The sequence below is a fragment of the Halichoeres trimaculatus genome, unplaced genomic scaffold (assembly GCF_033239565.1).
Source record: "Halichoeres trimaculatus isolate MK-OKI-2021-1 unplaced genomic scaffold, fHalTri1.1 fHalTri1_scaffold_20, whole genome shotgun sequence".
In the NCBI taxonomy this organism is placed as follows: domain Eukaryota; kingdom Metazoa; phylum Chordata; class Actinopteri; order Labriformes; family Labridae; genus Halichoeres; species Halichoeres trimaculatus.
The window spans coordinates 15,881,137-15,896,353 of NW_027437198.1; the positions used below are offsets into that span (position 1 = coordinate 15,881,137).

A 15,217-nucleotide genomic window follows, 5' to 3' on the forward strand; every position below is an offset into this window, starting at 1 on the left:
GACATGTCACATGTTCATCTGAATGATACCCCTATGCTGTGTTTTTACACTATTGTGTGTCTACAGGCCTTTGGGATGCAATTTATGAAAGGACAAAACTTAATCTATTTTAACCCCAGCTGAGACGTCCAACAAATCAAGCCCCCAAATTGTAAATATAAAGCAGGAGAGTTGCTAAGTAATGAACTTTAGCCCTTTTAAAACTGAGAAGTCCTATCAGCTGTGTTTTGTTAAGGAGTCCTGCCCAAAAAATATAAAATTAAAGACTTGTTTTGTTTTTCCTTCTGCCTTTTTTTGACTGCTGTGTCTGTGTTTTCAGTGCTCGTCCCTTACAGCGTGGTAGTGGCAGAGTGCTGCCCTGTGAGCGTGCGCCGACGTGGAGTCTGTGTGTGGGAGCGTGCCTGTATAAGGCTGTGCACAGCGTGTCTGTACCGTGTGGACATCAGATTGTACAGTAAAGGGTTGACAGCAGCACTAAGGTAGAAGAGGACAGAGGACACCAGGTTGAAATACTGAGAGAGATAGTACAAAAAGTAGTACGAGTCAGGGTGAGTGTACGTTACGTTGAAAGGTATATTACTGTGAGGGTGGGTTGGTGTCACAGGGTACGGGCTTGTTCCTGAGGCAGGAGGTTTGTTCTCATGTGAGTCCTTGCAAATTTGCATCCTGTATGACATATTAGCGAGTCTGAGTTCATCTGGAAAGTGTGACCTGTGTGGGTTTGTGCTGGTGACAAAACTAGTATTTGAAGGTTGTTGTAGTGTGTTTGTGATTCTCTGTGTGTCATTATCTGAAAAAGTGCCTGTGCTGTTCTGCATGATGTTTTTTCTTGTGTGTGCTATAAATTGAGGGTATATGTGGAGGTCTGTGCTCATGTTCTCATGTCGTGTGCTAGTGTTTGGGTGCATCTCAGTTTCTGCATCCCCCGAATGCATATCTATGTTTATATCTAAATCAAAGACGTTTCTGTCCGTGCTTTTAGAATGATTTCTCAGTTCTGAGTGTGCAGCTGAAAAGGTATACACTTCCTGTCCTTCAGTGCTGGTGCCCTGTGAAAGAGAGAAAATGGTCCGACCCACGTGGAAGGGCAGCCAGCAGAGGACAAAGGCCAATACGATCACTCCTGAAAAGAAGGTTAGACAGAAATCTTTTAACAGTGTCAACAATATTAAAAAACAAGTATAAGTATTGTACAGCCAGTGTAAAATGCATTAACTGTAGTCTAAAGTAGATAAAAAATGTCCTGCAGCTCTAAATTTATTAATTGGCCTTTTTAATAAAAATATATATCAGTAAATGGAAACAGAAATTGAGAGTCACAAATTTTTGAAGTTGATTTGCAAATTTGTTTGTAACAGCAGAAAATCTGTGAAATGGCGAGAAGTTATGGGAAAATACTTGTGATAAGAAAAGGGAAGAACATAGACTATTTTCCAAAAAGTTTGTCATTTTTTTCTTGCAGATTTTAAACTTTTTTAATTTGTTTCCCGCAAATGTCATTATTTTTTTTGTCTTACAAACTTACCACCATTTTACGAGTATTACTCTTTTCCTTACGCTTTGTTTTTTGAGGGAAAAAATAGAATATATATTAAAAAAATCTACTTTGACCCCATTGTGCAGTCTTAAAACTTGATGATAAGTTCAGCTGTGGTCTTCAACAAGACCTTCAACAACCTCTCCAACAAGGAGTTTCTTAAGCTTTTTCAGCACCAAACAGCTAAGAGTAGCTAACATAACCTCAGATCTCAAAGAAATTGAAGAGGTACAGATGTAATGACGGTCTTCATGGTTATTTCTGTCTAAATGTTTCATCTTGTTTATATTTTTCAACCCACAAAAGGAGAAAAAGCATCAGTCTCTACTCTTCCAGCATGAGTTTCTGTGTGCTCCTGTCACAGTGTGGCAGTGTGTGTGAGTTTCTTACCCAGCATTTTGACAGTGTGCCGGTGACTCTGGTCTCTTCGGCTACTCTGTGGGCGGAGCCACAGTGTCCGTCCAATCAGGCTGTAAACCAGTCCCAGGATGCAGAAAGGTACCAGGAAGTACAAGTTGGAGAGAATCATCATGGCTGACAACAGGCCGGATGAAACGGCGTAGTCTGTGCAGCGGCATTCTCTGCTGTCAGGGAAACTCCAGCCTTCATCTCCACTTTCTTCCCCTCCTCCGAGTTTATACTCCTTTTCTACCTTCTCTTGCTGCTCCTCCTGAATTTCCTCTTCTTTGCCTCCTCCTTCATCTGTAGTTTTTACTTCATCTCCTTGTTTCCTGTCTGTTCCCTCATTTCTTTCTCCTGTCTCTCCTAACCAGTTTAACTCACCAACATTTCCTTCCCACTTTCTTCCCTCTTCTTCTCCTTCCATTGGTAATATTTCTCCACTTCCTCTTTCTCTTCCATCTTTATTAAAGCCTCCCTGCTCTTCTTCTCTTCCTGTCCACCCCATGTCTTCCCTCCATCCACCAAGCCCTGGCTCCTCAGGCCTGACCTCCTCCACCCCAACCATGACCAACACCGGCGCTGCACTGATGGCTGCGCTAAGCCACAGGCAGCCGATGAGAGCTCTGGTTCTGCGGCGTGTCACCAGGGTCTTGGCTGTGATTGGCCAGCAGACTGCCAGGTACCTCTCAATGGAGAGGAAAGTGATATGGAGGATTGTGCAGAAGGTGCAGCACTCTGAGAGGAACATAGTCAGCTTACAGGCTAGGTCTCCAAATGTCCAGGGTCTGGGCCTCCAGAGCTGTGAGAGATGGAGAAATGATTTAACCTTTATGACATGTAATGCACATTTTCAGTTTGCTTCATTAGGTCAAAGAACCAGTCAGAGCTTTGAGCCGCACTTTTCTGCCCATAGACTCTCAAAACCGCACACTGTTATTTGTTTCTCTCCCACACCTTATTTGATCTTCAAATGTGATTGTGTAGCAGAGATGATACTCTGGGTATGACAAAGCTTTGGATGTAATGGAAGATAATGTCATTTGACAGCAGGTACACCCCTGAGGGGAAAGCAACAGCGGATGGAATAGACAAGAACATGAATGTGTCATATGCTGTTTTATCTGCCCTGACACAACCTTCAGCTGAATCATACATATCATGAATAGGGATGGGTACCATGCGAATTCAGTCCGTAGTACCAAGCACCAATTTACATAGTATCAAATGGTACCATGTTTAGGTACCTAAACGCATCCCTGTGACTGTGAAGGAGTGGATTTTCCAATCCAGACATGAACACAGCCTTGCAAGTTTATATAGAGAAATACATGCTTAATTGAAAAACTTCGAGATTTTATCATTAAACAATCTAATATTTATTACCACATTAACACACACAAAAAAATTGGTACCACTCAGTACCCATACCAGGTGCCAGTCAACGGTACCATATTGTTCCAAATGTGTAGGGTACCCATTCCTAATCATGAATATTAAAGGCAATAACACTTGACACTTGAAACACTTAGTGTGTGTGTGTGTGTGTGTGTGTGTGTGTGTGTGTGTGTGTGTGTGTGTGTGTGTGTGTGTGTGTCTGTACCTTATACAGATCCAGAGGCAGAAGCAGCAGTATTAGCAGATCACTGACAGCCATGCTGCTCAGGTAAAGGTAGGTGGAGCTTCTCATGTGGGGGCGGAGCCAAACCACCAGAATTGTTAAAATGTTCCCCAGGAGACCGAGGAGCATCAGTGGGATATAAATGACAGTCACACACACTGAAACATCAAATATCATATGTTTCATTAGATCCACTTTGTATGAATTCTTATTCATTAATAAATTACAATTACATTTTATTTATTTTATTTTTATTTTAAAAAATTGTATTCCATATGTAAAGCTACCATTAAAAACCTAAAATGCCAATCTATTTCCACCATGCATATTCAAATACTAAGTACTTGTATATTGGCAACTTTTAAACATCATTTATTGGTATCACTGCTGATTTCAGTCAGTTTCATAACCAGCCAAAACCTTCTCACCAACAAACTAAAACTTTTCACTCACCTAACTCCACTAAACCAAAATCAGCTTCCTCCCATAGGCACTCTTGGTTGGGGCAGTCCTCGAGGGAGCCTGATGAAAGGCCACAGTTCTCATCTTCACATCCACTACCCATGTCTCCCAGCTCCATAAAATCCATAATGCTATGGGGTGGAGAAGGACAGGAGAGGTGTAAGAAGGGAGAAGCGTTGTATGTTCCCCAGGTTACGGGATGCTGGGGTGACGCACAGTAATGGATTTCCTATTACACTCAATCACAGCTTACATGGATGGGACGGTGAGGGTGGGGAAGTCTGTCTGGTCGGAACAAAAGAAAAACAAGAAATGTAAACACATCACATCGAATCATATGGAAATGCATGACTCAAAGTTTAAACTTTGGTATAGGAATAGACACGTGCAATTCACATGCAGGGGGAATGAATCTCTGAAATCCTTAAAAGATAGCTTTAATTGGTACAAAGAGATGTCTCTACATAACAGAGAGCTTCCCATTTCAACCTAACCAAACTGTCCTGCTAATTTTTTTTTGTTAAACCAACCACTTTAAAATTCAACCAATTTATTTTTTTGCACCCACTAACACATCAATGATAACTGCAGTGACAAAAAGGGATTACATGCAAGCATGCACTAAAAAGTACTTGAGTAAATACAAGGTAAAAAAAAAGAAAAATATGCACTCACTGACTGAGAGGAGCTTCAGTTCTTAGTGTATCACCTGCTGTAGTCACACGCTTGCTGTGACTTACACTCCAAGAAAATCTGTTCGCTCACCCATTCTGCCCTCTCATCAGGGGCGTGTCCCTGCTAGGCAGGGGGGCTTGAAGTATGTGCCCAACACAGGTCTGTTTATCATTTTGGCCAATGGTCATAGTTATAGTCGCATATGTATTTTTTGAAAAAGAAGCCTCAGAATTTTAAAAGTAAGAGTGCTCATTTCCCTTATCCTTTCTTTTTTTCCCCCTTATATTTTAAAGTTGTCTTATGTATAACACTTAATTTGTAAATCAGGATAAAACCCTGGAATAAAAAGAAAAACTGCTCTAGGTTGACAAGACAAGACGACAAATGACCAATGCTTTAAAAAGTCCTGTTTATAATATTGTATATATTTTTTATTCTACATAATCTTCAAGTTTTCTAACCAAAAATTGAGAGCATTTATATTAATTGCCCCCAGTATCTACACTCAGTACTCTACCCCTGTAAACAGATGGCGGCATGCTTCTTAGACGAGCCTCGAGCGAAACATCCAAATCAGAGTAGAAGAAGAATTACCATGGTTGCCAGGTCCGCGGTTTTCACGCGGTATTCACGCGGTATTAGGCTACTTTTAATGATAATGTTCTTTAATAGTAAAAATGTATGATATAGCTACCATTTAAAGACTTTTTGTATCAGTATGACCACACATTATTGCGGCATTTGGCTGTTTTTTCCCCACTGTTAGGCATTGGCTGATTGGCTTGTTCTTTATGTTTCCCTCACCCAAACCTGGCAACCCCGCTGCTGCTCACCACAGAACTAAAAACATGATGGCATTGAGAGCTGTGCTGAGAAACAAGTGTGGCGTTTCAAGTAAGGAATCGTAAATGTTGACATTTTATAAACACACCTAGATGCATGACTTGAAAGTTAGCGTCTTCTTGTTGTTTTTTTTCTTTCTACTGAGTCTCTTTTCTTTTGGTGATCTGGCTGCTAGCTGTGTGAGCTCAGTGTTAGCTGCAGAAACTAGGACAAAGGTTACAGGACAGTCAGGCTCTCAACTTTTAATTCAATGACTTCTTTTGACGTTTTATTTTCGTGTGAAGCCTCTTCTTACTGACTTTTGGAGTGGGCAAAGGAGAAGTTCTCATAAATTAATGCTTAAGACTTACTCCTGTGAGTGTCTTACATTATTAACGCGTTAATTTCCGGCTAATATGCTAAGGATTTAAGGAACACTTGGTGAGCCATATGAAAATTTGAGCTTAGTAGATTTTTCAGCAACCCTTTTTTTTTTTTCATACATTCATTTTCCAAACCGCTTAGCCTGTTCAGGGTCGCGGGTGGCTGGAGCCTATCCCAGCTGTCATTGGGCGAGAGGCGGGTCGCCAGTCAATCACAGGGCTGACACAGACAGACAACCATTCACACACACTCACTCACTCACACTTAAGTACAATTTAGAGTGACCAATTTGCCCAGTTTAATGTTTAAAAGGTTGTCATAGTCAAATAATTTGCATTTTTTGTTAGGGATGGCCAACATAAAAGATATGAGGTTGAAATATTTGATTATGCTTGTGATGAGTCAAGAACTGCTACAGACAATTAATCTTGTGCAAAGAGAGATTAGTTGAAAGTTGAAAAAGGCATTTAATATAATTAATGATGTGTTAGCATTACATGATTTTTATTCTTTATTGGTTAAAGAAGTAATGAGCCTATGTCCTGTTGTATTTCTGTGTTTGTATGAGTAGATCTTCTGTCCCAGCTGTCCTCCTGCAGCAGCCATGGTGCAGCGCGTGTGTCTCCAGCCTTCGTCGCTCAGAGGAGGAACAACTCCACCACACCGAAGGTTAAAGTGGAGTTTGACCAAAGCACAGGTAAAGATTTTAACGTTATTCTCTAATTCTAATCACATATCTCAAAGTATCAGCTGAGTATATCTCTTTCTCTGTAGGTGTGGCGGTGATGCACTTGCAGAATCCACCTGTCAACAGCCTCAGTTTAGATTTCCTTACTGAGATATGTATCAATGTGGAGAAGTTGGAGATGGATAAGAGCTGTCGAGGCCTCATCCTTACCTCGGTATGGTCAAATCTTGTTCAAATCTTTCTACTGGAGGGTTAGGAAGTATCCTCATGCTTGCATTGTGTAAAATATTATTGCTGGATGATAAATCATTTGTGCTTGTCATTTCTACTCAGAGTCAGCCAAAGGTCTTCTCAGCTGGTCTGGACATCATGGAGATGTACGGGAAGAGTCCAGAGCGCTGTGGAGAGTTCTGGAGAGCAGTTCAGGAAATGTGGCTAAAACTCTACAGCTCCAACATGGTCGTCATAGCTGCAATCAATGTATGCAAAAGACCACATCTACACAGAGACAGAAACGGAGGATAACCCATTATATTTAGAAAAAAAAGTGTTGATTGGATGGATTAAATCTGAGCACTAATGTGTAGATAACTACTAAATGTGTGTTTGTCACTTTTCTTCAGGGTTCGAGTCCTGCAGGCGGTTGCCTGATGTCTCTGACATGTGACTACAGAATAATGGCAGACAACCCTCGTTATACCATTGGCCTCAATGAAACCCAGCTCGGCATTGTTGCACCTTTTTGGTAAGAACTTATAAACACGAAGACCACTGATGCTATGCTGATAATATCCGAGAATCTGAAAGTTTGTTCGCCATGAATCATATGACTCTTCTTCTTTATTATACTGTTTAAAGAAAAAAAAATGATGTTGTGTGCAGGTTCAAGGACACCCTCACCAACACAGTGGGCCACAGAACCTCAGAGATATCCCTGGAGCTGGGGTTGCTCTACAACCCCCAAGATGCCCTTAAGATTGGAATGGTGGACCTGCTGGTCCCTGAAGACCAAGTCCTCACCACAGCTGCTCAGACCATGAAAAAGTGGTTGACCATCCCAGGTACTATCTGAATATTTTAGCATCTCTGAGTTGGAGGTTAATGCTGAAGAATACTTTAGAATCACTGATGTCTTATTTGTCAATAAATGCCACCACATAGCATGCCAGAAATAAGACCAACTAACCAGTAAACCAAAAATAACCAAATCAACTCAGATAATAGAACTTTAAAATCCTCCTTCACACATTTTGTTTGTATATTGTTCAAACTGAAGTGCAAAAAAGAATATAGCAAATGTAATTACTGAACAAGAATCTATTAAAAGACCAGTACAGATCCCTTCAATCCACTCCCTGGAATCACTTCTTATCTTTTCCCTTTGCAGATCATGCAAGACAGATCACCAAGTCCATGATGAGGAAGCCAACCATCGAAAAGCTAGTGTCTAAAAGAGAGGCGGACATCCAGAACTTTGTCGGCTTCATCACAAAGGACTCCATTCAGAAATCGCTCCGGATGTATATTGAGATGCTTAAAAAGAGAAAGAGCTAAAAGCCAGAAAGGGTCCCAAAATGTTTTGACACAGGGTTGCCTTTGGTTTAATGCCATCACTGGTGCTAAATTCTTTAGATAAAGCCCTTCATCTAACATTACTCAACCAATAAAGAATGATATAAATCTGTGGAATATATCTGATCCTATTACTGGGCATGGACCAGAAGAGGTCTGGAGTAGGATTATTATAAGCTAATGATTCAACAACATGTAAAGGTCTGATGAACAGCTGTGTGTGTAGTTAATATTTGCTGTAACTTTTAAGATTAAAGTAAAAACAAAAATAAACATGTTTGTGAGTAAATTCATGTGTCTGACCAAGAACAGCAGGTGATGATGAATCTACACTCAACTTCAAAACTTCAGAAACGGCCAGGCTCTGTTAGAGGCAAAGGTTTTCAACACAACCCAAAACACTCTTTAAACTTGATGAGATACTGAAGCCCTTATAGGTCATAACAGTCTAAGGGCTGTCAGAGAGGCAATGGGTAAGTCATTGACCTAGCTCCTGAGATGATCTGGGGACTGATGGGGATGTTACAACCGTACTGGCAGCCTTCAGAGGCTTTTCTAGCTCAGTCCACCGCTCTGTTAGGAACTGAAGAAGTCTTTCAGAGGAGATGGGTAACACCTTCAAGATTTTCAACCAAATCAAGTTTTTAGATAAAGCTTGAAGTTAAGATCAGTACTTTATTTTGCTGCATTTTTATTTGTATTTACAAAAGAGCCTCGTTTTAAAAGAGGACAGCTCAGATAGACCCTATCCCTGACACAGGCATCTCAGAGCTGGAGGCAGACACCTGTGGCAGATTAAGGGCTTGAAGCACAGCTGTCTGGTCCTGGCGGCTAAAATAGGTTTCAATCAAATCAATCTGTCACCTTACACAGGATCCGTTCTGTTGCAGTGCGGCTATGTGGCTGGTCCATTGTGTTGCAGGCAGGACGCAGCCATCCTTTTTTTGACAGACGGTCATAATTAGCTAATATCTAGCTTGACTACAATGATAAACGGACATAATAAGCAGAAATACTCCAGAGTGATTTACAGTCCAGAAAATTACTGCTGTAAATAAATATTTAAGCAGACAGTGTTTCTAGCTAGATTTTTCAGTTCAGTTTTTATCTTTTCAGTTAATCTTCAACCTTCACAACTTTCATTAAATGCAATGATAAACTCCTCCTTTTATAACTCTGTTACAATAGTGTCCATGTTTTTGTATTCAAGGAGAACAACCGTTTCAGAGTTTATGTAGTCTTTATTTGAGTGTGCACAGGGGTCATTTGAAGGTCAAAAAGGTTGTAAATCTATTTAAAGTAAACTTTAGCATGTCATCATCCGCTTTAATCACATTAACCATAATTATCCAACAACAACATTGTGGCTAGTGAAAATGCTGAGTGGCTAGTAGCTCTGGGAAACCACTAGCCACAGTGGCTGGTGAGCAAAAAAAGTTCATGTCAAGCCCTGGTTATGGTGTGAGGGATATGATGTGTTTTTGTGCAGAAGAATTAATGTTTGAAACATGTTGACATATAATAAGGGTGCTCCAAGAGGAGCTAAAAGGGAAAGAAAGAAATTATTGTGTGTTTCATGGAAGACAAAGTTATCAGTGTTTATTATTAAGTGGCCTTTTTATAACAGCATTCACCAAAAGCTTTTGATCATTTTGTTTTTAATTGTATCTTTATCACAGTTAAAAATTGAACATATTCTTTTTCTTTGGCTCATATCTTTGTGTTTATCCCTTTCATTTAACATGTTAATTTCTGCAGTTTTTTAAGTTGTAACTGACGTCACTTTGTAGGCCGACCATAAGCCATGTGAGTGTCTTTGATTGGACAATCAGACAGTCCTAATATTTTCTAATCTGCCAAGTTAGAAGAGAATTCAGCTCCTTTATAGTGTGTGCTGATAGTGACATTAGTGTTTCAGACCCAAGCCCTTTTTTGTACCAGGCTACAACTAAGTTTTTAATGGTTTAAAAGTCAGTGTATTTGCTTGGTGTGTTTGGTCTCCAGTATTTCTGCAGCCAGCCTCATGCGGATTCTCGATGAACAGCAACTTCTAATACTTCTGCACAGGCCTCATTTTTCTAGGCTTATGCTGCCTCAGTTCTAATGAATTTTTCTGGTTTCAGGGCCAAGGCAGGGGATTTTATTGTACAAAATATAAGTTCATTGATGAAGGATTACAACATCTTTATTGTATCTTTGACACAAAGGGGTGAAAAAAAGAAGATGTAAAAAAAAAAAATTAATAATAATTATTATCAAATTTTAACATGTAATTTAAAAAATAATAATAGCAGCAAAAGCAATGATGTATAACTGTACTATACAACAAAATAATTTTAAGATAATAAGACAAAAACATATAGAAACAGGGAGAAAATAATAACCAAAAAATACAACACAAATATAAATAGAATAAAAATATCAATGACCAAAGTAAATTAAAACAAAAATAAAACTGAAAAGGCAGCAGCAATATCATCTTGAAGAGCTCAAGTTATTTCAACTTTCTCTCATCCTTCAAAAATTGGGAAACAGGACGTGTTTGATTGACATCGATAGAAATGTGTTCTCCTTTACAGCCAGTTCATGCACAAAGAGGTGTAGTGCCTCTGAGAACTTCCTGGTAAAGACAGTAAGGTTGTGTCTCTGTTTATTGGTTTGTTTTATAAAGTCATAAGAAAAAGCTTCAACATTTTGAGCCTTTACATGCTGTAATAAAATATTATGGCCCTCAACATGCCCTAAAACTCCCCAGCTACTCTGTTTACATTCCCATTACTCTGTTTCACATCATACTGGACTCAAGGATTTAAAAGTCTGAAAAGTCATGGATGTACATGACAAACATGGCATAGAAAGAAGGTTATGAGCCAATATTTGACTTATAAAGCTTCATCTGGTGAAGAAATGTTTTAACTACAAGTTTTATTATATTATCACTTGTTATTAAATTCTTACTGTTGGATTTTAAAAGTAAACAAGGTGGAGGAAGTTCCGGACTCTGCTGTTGTCTCGATCTTGTGATGTCATAGTCATTGTGATGTCAAGTCACTGTGATGTCACTGGTCCCTAAGCCTATACCTCCTCTAACCTTACACACCCCATTTCATTCCACTTTGAACTACTTCAGAGACAACGTCGACGATTACAGAGATTACAATTCACAACACTCTGCAACAGACGATAAACATGAACTCAAACGCACAGAGGAGAAACCGTGCTAGACGTGGCGCTGCATCAGCCCAGGTTGAAGAGCGTACTCAACCTATGAATGGTGCCACAAATACACCACACCATCCTCAGCCAGAGCAGGCTGAAGAGTGGCAGAGCGACAGGATGAGGATGGGCTACAGGATCCATAATTACAAATACAGGATCAACCGCCTGGAGGGACTCATGGACCTGAGAGAAAATGGGTTCAAAGATGAACTCCAGCAGCAGATCCAAACCACCTCGAAGCAGGAGACTGAGATCACCCTGCTCAAAAATAACCTAAAGTTCAAGGAGGAGCAAATGGAGGCTGCCCAGCGCCTCAACAAAGAGCAGATAGACAAGGTTTCTGCTCAGCTGCAGGCGGAGAGGCAGAAAGTCTCTGAGCTCAAAGAAGAGATGTTCAAGGCGTCTCTCGAGAGCCAGAAAACTGCTTCTCTGCACAAAGACGCTGAAATGATGCTGGAGACAGTGAAGAAGCAGATTCAACTCAGGGACAGCGTCATCCAGGACCTCAGAAAGGAGAAGGACAGTCTCTCTACTCGCCTCATCCAGACCACAGTCCAGCTCAAGAGCCAAGAAACTCAGAGCCAAAAACAGGATTCTTGGGAGCTGAAATATAAAGCTCTGAAAGACCAGCTCACCAAGGAGAAGGAGGAGAGAGAAAAGCTCGCGACAGAAATCATCAGACTGTCTGAGCAGGAGGCCTCTTTGACCACCAAGGCTGAAAAAGCTGAGGTGGAAAAAGAAGAGCTGATTGAGAGAAATAAGACTCTGATTGCCCAAACCAGAGAGCTGGAAGAGAAGATGACTGATCTGGAAGAGAAAAACCAGACTTTGACCAACAAACTGTCCAAGTCTGGGGAGGAGATGGCATCTTTGAAAAACAGAATCAAGGATCTCAAAGTGCAGAACAGCAGAATGTCTGATGTGGAGACCACCTTGACCACCAAGGCTCAAAAGGCTGAGGAGGACAAAGAAGAGCTAATTCAGAAAGTTAAGACTTTGATGGCCAAAACCAGAGAGCTGGAAGAGCAAAAGACTGATCTGGAAGAGAAAAACCAGACTTTGACCACCAGAGTCGAGGCAGCTGATGCAGAAAAGGAGGAGACGATCAAAAAAGAAAAGACTCTGTTGGTCAGAATGGCAGAGCTGGAGGAAGAGAAGCAGCGGGAAATCTCTGAGCTCAGAGACCAGATAAACATCGTGTCTCAGGAGAAAGAGAGGGCTGTTTCTGGACTCAAAGAGAACCAGGTGATGCTGGAGGAAGCCGGAAAACAACTTTACCAGAGCAACAGCATCATCCAAGACCTCACGGACGAGAAAGAGGGTCTTTCCCAGAAACTCTCCCTGACCAAAGCACAGCTCTCCCAAGAGATGGAGGAGAAACAAAAAGAGTTTACCTCTCAGCTAAGCAGGGTGGAGCAGGAGAAGAGGAGTCTGGAGGAGAATATTAAGACTTTGACTGACAGAGTCACTGAGTCTGAGGAGAAGACCAGCTCTATGGAAACCACAATCCAGGAGCTCAAGGTGCAAAACCTCAGACTGTCTGAGCTGGAGACCACTTTAACCACTGAAGCCCAAGTAGCCAAGGTGGATAAAGAGGAAATCCGTGAGGAAAATAAGACTCTGATGGCCAAAATGAAAGAGCTAGAAGAGAACAACAAAGCCCTGGAAGAGAGGAACCAGAGTTTGCTCAGCCAAGTCAAAGAAGTGGAGGACGACAACAAATCCACCAACTCCAGACTCCAGAAGCTGGTGGTGAAAAACACCACAGTGTCGGAGCTTGCGACCACCTTGACCACCAAAGCCGCGAAAGCTGAGGTAGAAAAAAGGGAGCTGGCCGAGAAAGAAAAGACGCTACTGACCCGTGTCCAAGAGCTGGAGGAGGAGAAGACCGAGCTGGTTCAGGTCATCACCAAAAAGAAGAGAAGCTTATGGTGTAAGATCTTCCTAACGGAGACAGAGGAGGAAAAGACCCTCAGAAGACGCCTCAAAGCAAAAAAGGAAGAACTGATAGCTCTCAAAGAACAGGAGGAGAAAGAGCTGAAAATTGACAACAAGGATGAGAGCAGAGAGGAGGAAGAGGAGGAGGAGGAGGAGGCAGCTTGTTGTTCAACTGAGATTGAGCAGTAGTAGTCTCATCTTCCTCCCCTTTACACCTAAAGTCACTCCTGTGGCTTCCTTCTTTCCCCACCAACAACAAAAACAAACAAATATGGGTTTTGTGGGTTCTCCCCGGGTGATCCGGCTTCCCCACAATCAAAAAACAAAAAAAGGAAACAACACCCCCAATATTTGTTTGTTTTTGTCTCCTGAAGTGTATGTGTATTTTGAGTAACAAAATTATAAAACTGTCAATGATGTAGAAATATCAAATAAAAAAATATCAAATAAAAAAAACAAACCATTTCTCTGCATTAGTTTGTATTAAGTTTTAAAATGTGTCTGATAGAAATAAAGCTGAAGTCTGAAGTATTTGAAGGGAGTCTGTTACAAACCTTGTGTGTTTCTATTTAAACCTAAGTGGTTTTGTCAAGAAAGAGATCCAGATCTGGTCCACAGGTTGCCTCACTAATCAGCAGGTGTCAGGAAGTTCCTGACAGGAACACCTGTAAACTTCTCACACATCTGCTGGTGATCAGCTGAGAGCTGACGTGAGGAGGCTGAAGTCGACTTGCTCAGTTGGGATTTTGCTCCCAGGATTTCACCATCATCAGCTGGTTTTCTTTGTCCACTGTTAAACAAAGTCTGAGTTTGGGTGCAAAAGTTTTTGTAAGGCAATTATTTTCTACGTGATCATTGACGCAAATTTTTGAACAGTTTTTGAAAAGAGACGCATTTATTAAAAGTCACTCAGTCTAAATAATGTAGATTGAAACATGTTGGATTTTTTTTATCCTTTAGAGAGAAAGGAATTAAGGCACCACGCCTCAAATTCAGTTATTTATCAGACAAATGGCAAGTGTTTAAAGCTGTTTATTACTTGGTGAAATTTAGAAAAAATAACTTTAGTTCTTTACTGTTTTTTCATGTCAAAGCAGGTTTTATAAAGATTTCATTTACTGTAAAATACCTCCCCTTTTGTCTCAAAGAGGTTGCTTTCTGAATTGAACACAGTGTGGATCATGGAGTATTCAGAAAACTACTTAATGAGTTTTCTGTGTCGTACCCTCTGTCAGCTAGTGGCCCCTGAGCTGTGCAGGAAAAAGCACCCAGCACCAGCTCTGAATGCCACATGTAGAAACCCACCAGAGGCTCGTCAGCTGGCATTATTAAAAAGCACCTAACTTGTTTTAATCTCGAGATGTTGGAATGAAATAAAAAAAAAGTATTTTGTTATCCAAATGCAGGCTTTGGTGTTAAAAGTTTACTTCCCTTTGACTTGTTTTGTAACAGCTCGTCATGAGGAGATCAACAGAGAAGCGATGCTGCCTGCAACATGAAGTTTGACTGATTTAAGTGAAAAAAAAAAAAAAAAAAAAATTTAAAGGTGTACAATGCGAGAATTATTTCATCAAATTTGATTTCCCATTTTTGGGTAAAATTTCCCGTAACATTTGTCCCCTGTTGAAGCCAATCCCATATAGTTTGAAAAAAAAAGTATTCTGAGTCATGCTTGAGGGCTAAAACCGTTGTTTTACATTTTTGAAAACTCTGGAAAGTGTAAGAGCTACCCCTTACATTTATTTATTGATTTATTTTAATTCTGGCATCCTACAAACACACATAAACAAATAAATAAAAACTAAGCAAGGCCCTATGTTATTCTACATGATTGCTAAACTTTTAAATCTTTAAACTCAAAATGAAGTTTTAACACCTTCTGACAGTAAAAGGTCAACCT

The 15,217-nt window shown here is 40.5% G+C and overlaps 2 protein-coding genes across 2 annotated transcripts; one reads left to right on the forward strand and one right to left on the reverse strand.

The window, feature by feature from the left end:
* Positions 1 to 329: 329 nt before the first annotated feature.
* Positions 330 to 4,146, reverse strand: LOC141809371 (growth hormone secretagogue receptor type 1-like). The gene is made up of 5 exons (XM_074696361.1): positions 4,011 to 4,146; positions 3,540 to 3,715; positions 1,928 to 2,738; positions 1,040 to 1,123; positions 330 to 529 (listed from the first exon to the last, which is right to left on the reverse strand). The coding sequence occupies exons 1-5, from the start codon at positions 4,144 to 4,146 to the stop codon at positions 330 to 332; spliced, it is 1,407 nt and encodes a 468-aa protein (XP_074552462.1).
* Positions 4,147 to 5,475: 1,329 nt separating this feature from the next.
* On the forward strand, positions 5,476 to 8,404 carry eci1 (enoyl-CoA delta isomerase 1). Its single transcript, XM_074696355.1, has 7 exons — positions 5,476 to 5,588; positions 6,472 to 6,597; positions 6,675 to 6,802; positions 6,922 to 7,068; positions 7,212 to 7,333; positions 7,471 to 7,649; positions 7,976 to 8,404. The coding sequence occupies exons 1-7, from the start codon at positions 5,486 to 5,488 to the stop codon at positions 8,140 to 8,142; spliced, it is 972 nt and encodes a 323-aa protein (XP_074552456.1). The 5' UTR covers positions 5,476 to 5,485; the 3' UTR covers positions 8,143 to 8,404.
* The last annotated feature ends 6,813 nt before the right edge of the window (positions 8,405 to 15,217 follow it).

Bases quoted from the DNA above. Each gene is read 5' to 3' on its own strand.
- LOC141809371 (XM_074696361.1), bottom strand. From the start codon at position 4,146: ATGGATTTTATGGAGCTGGGAGACATGGGTAGTGGATGTGAAGATGAG. The intron at 3,716-4,010 runs GTGAGTGAAAAG...TTGATGTTTCAG, and splicing joins TTTTGGTTTAGTGGAGTTAG to TGTGTGTGACTGTCATTTAT. The intron at 530-1,039 runs CTGAAGGACAGG...CGTACTACTTTT, and splicing joins TCTTTCACAGGGCACCAGCA to TGTACTATCTCTCTCAGTAT.
- eci1 (XM_074696355.1), top strand. From the start codon at position 5,486: ATGTTTCCCTCACCCAAACCTGGCAACCCCGCTGCTGCTCACCACAGA. The intron at 5,589-6,471 runs GTAAGGAATCGT...TTGTATGAGTAG, and splicing joins AAACAAGTGTGGCGTTTCAA to ATCTTCTGTCCCAGCTGTCC. The intron at 7,334-7,470 runs GTAAGAACTTAT...TGTTGTGTGCAG, and splicing joins GGCATTGTTGCACCTTTTTG to GTTCAAGGACACCCTCACCA.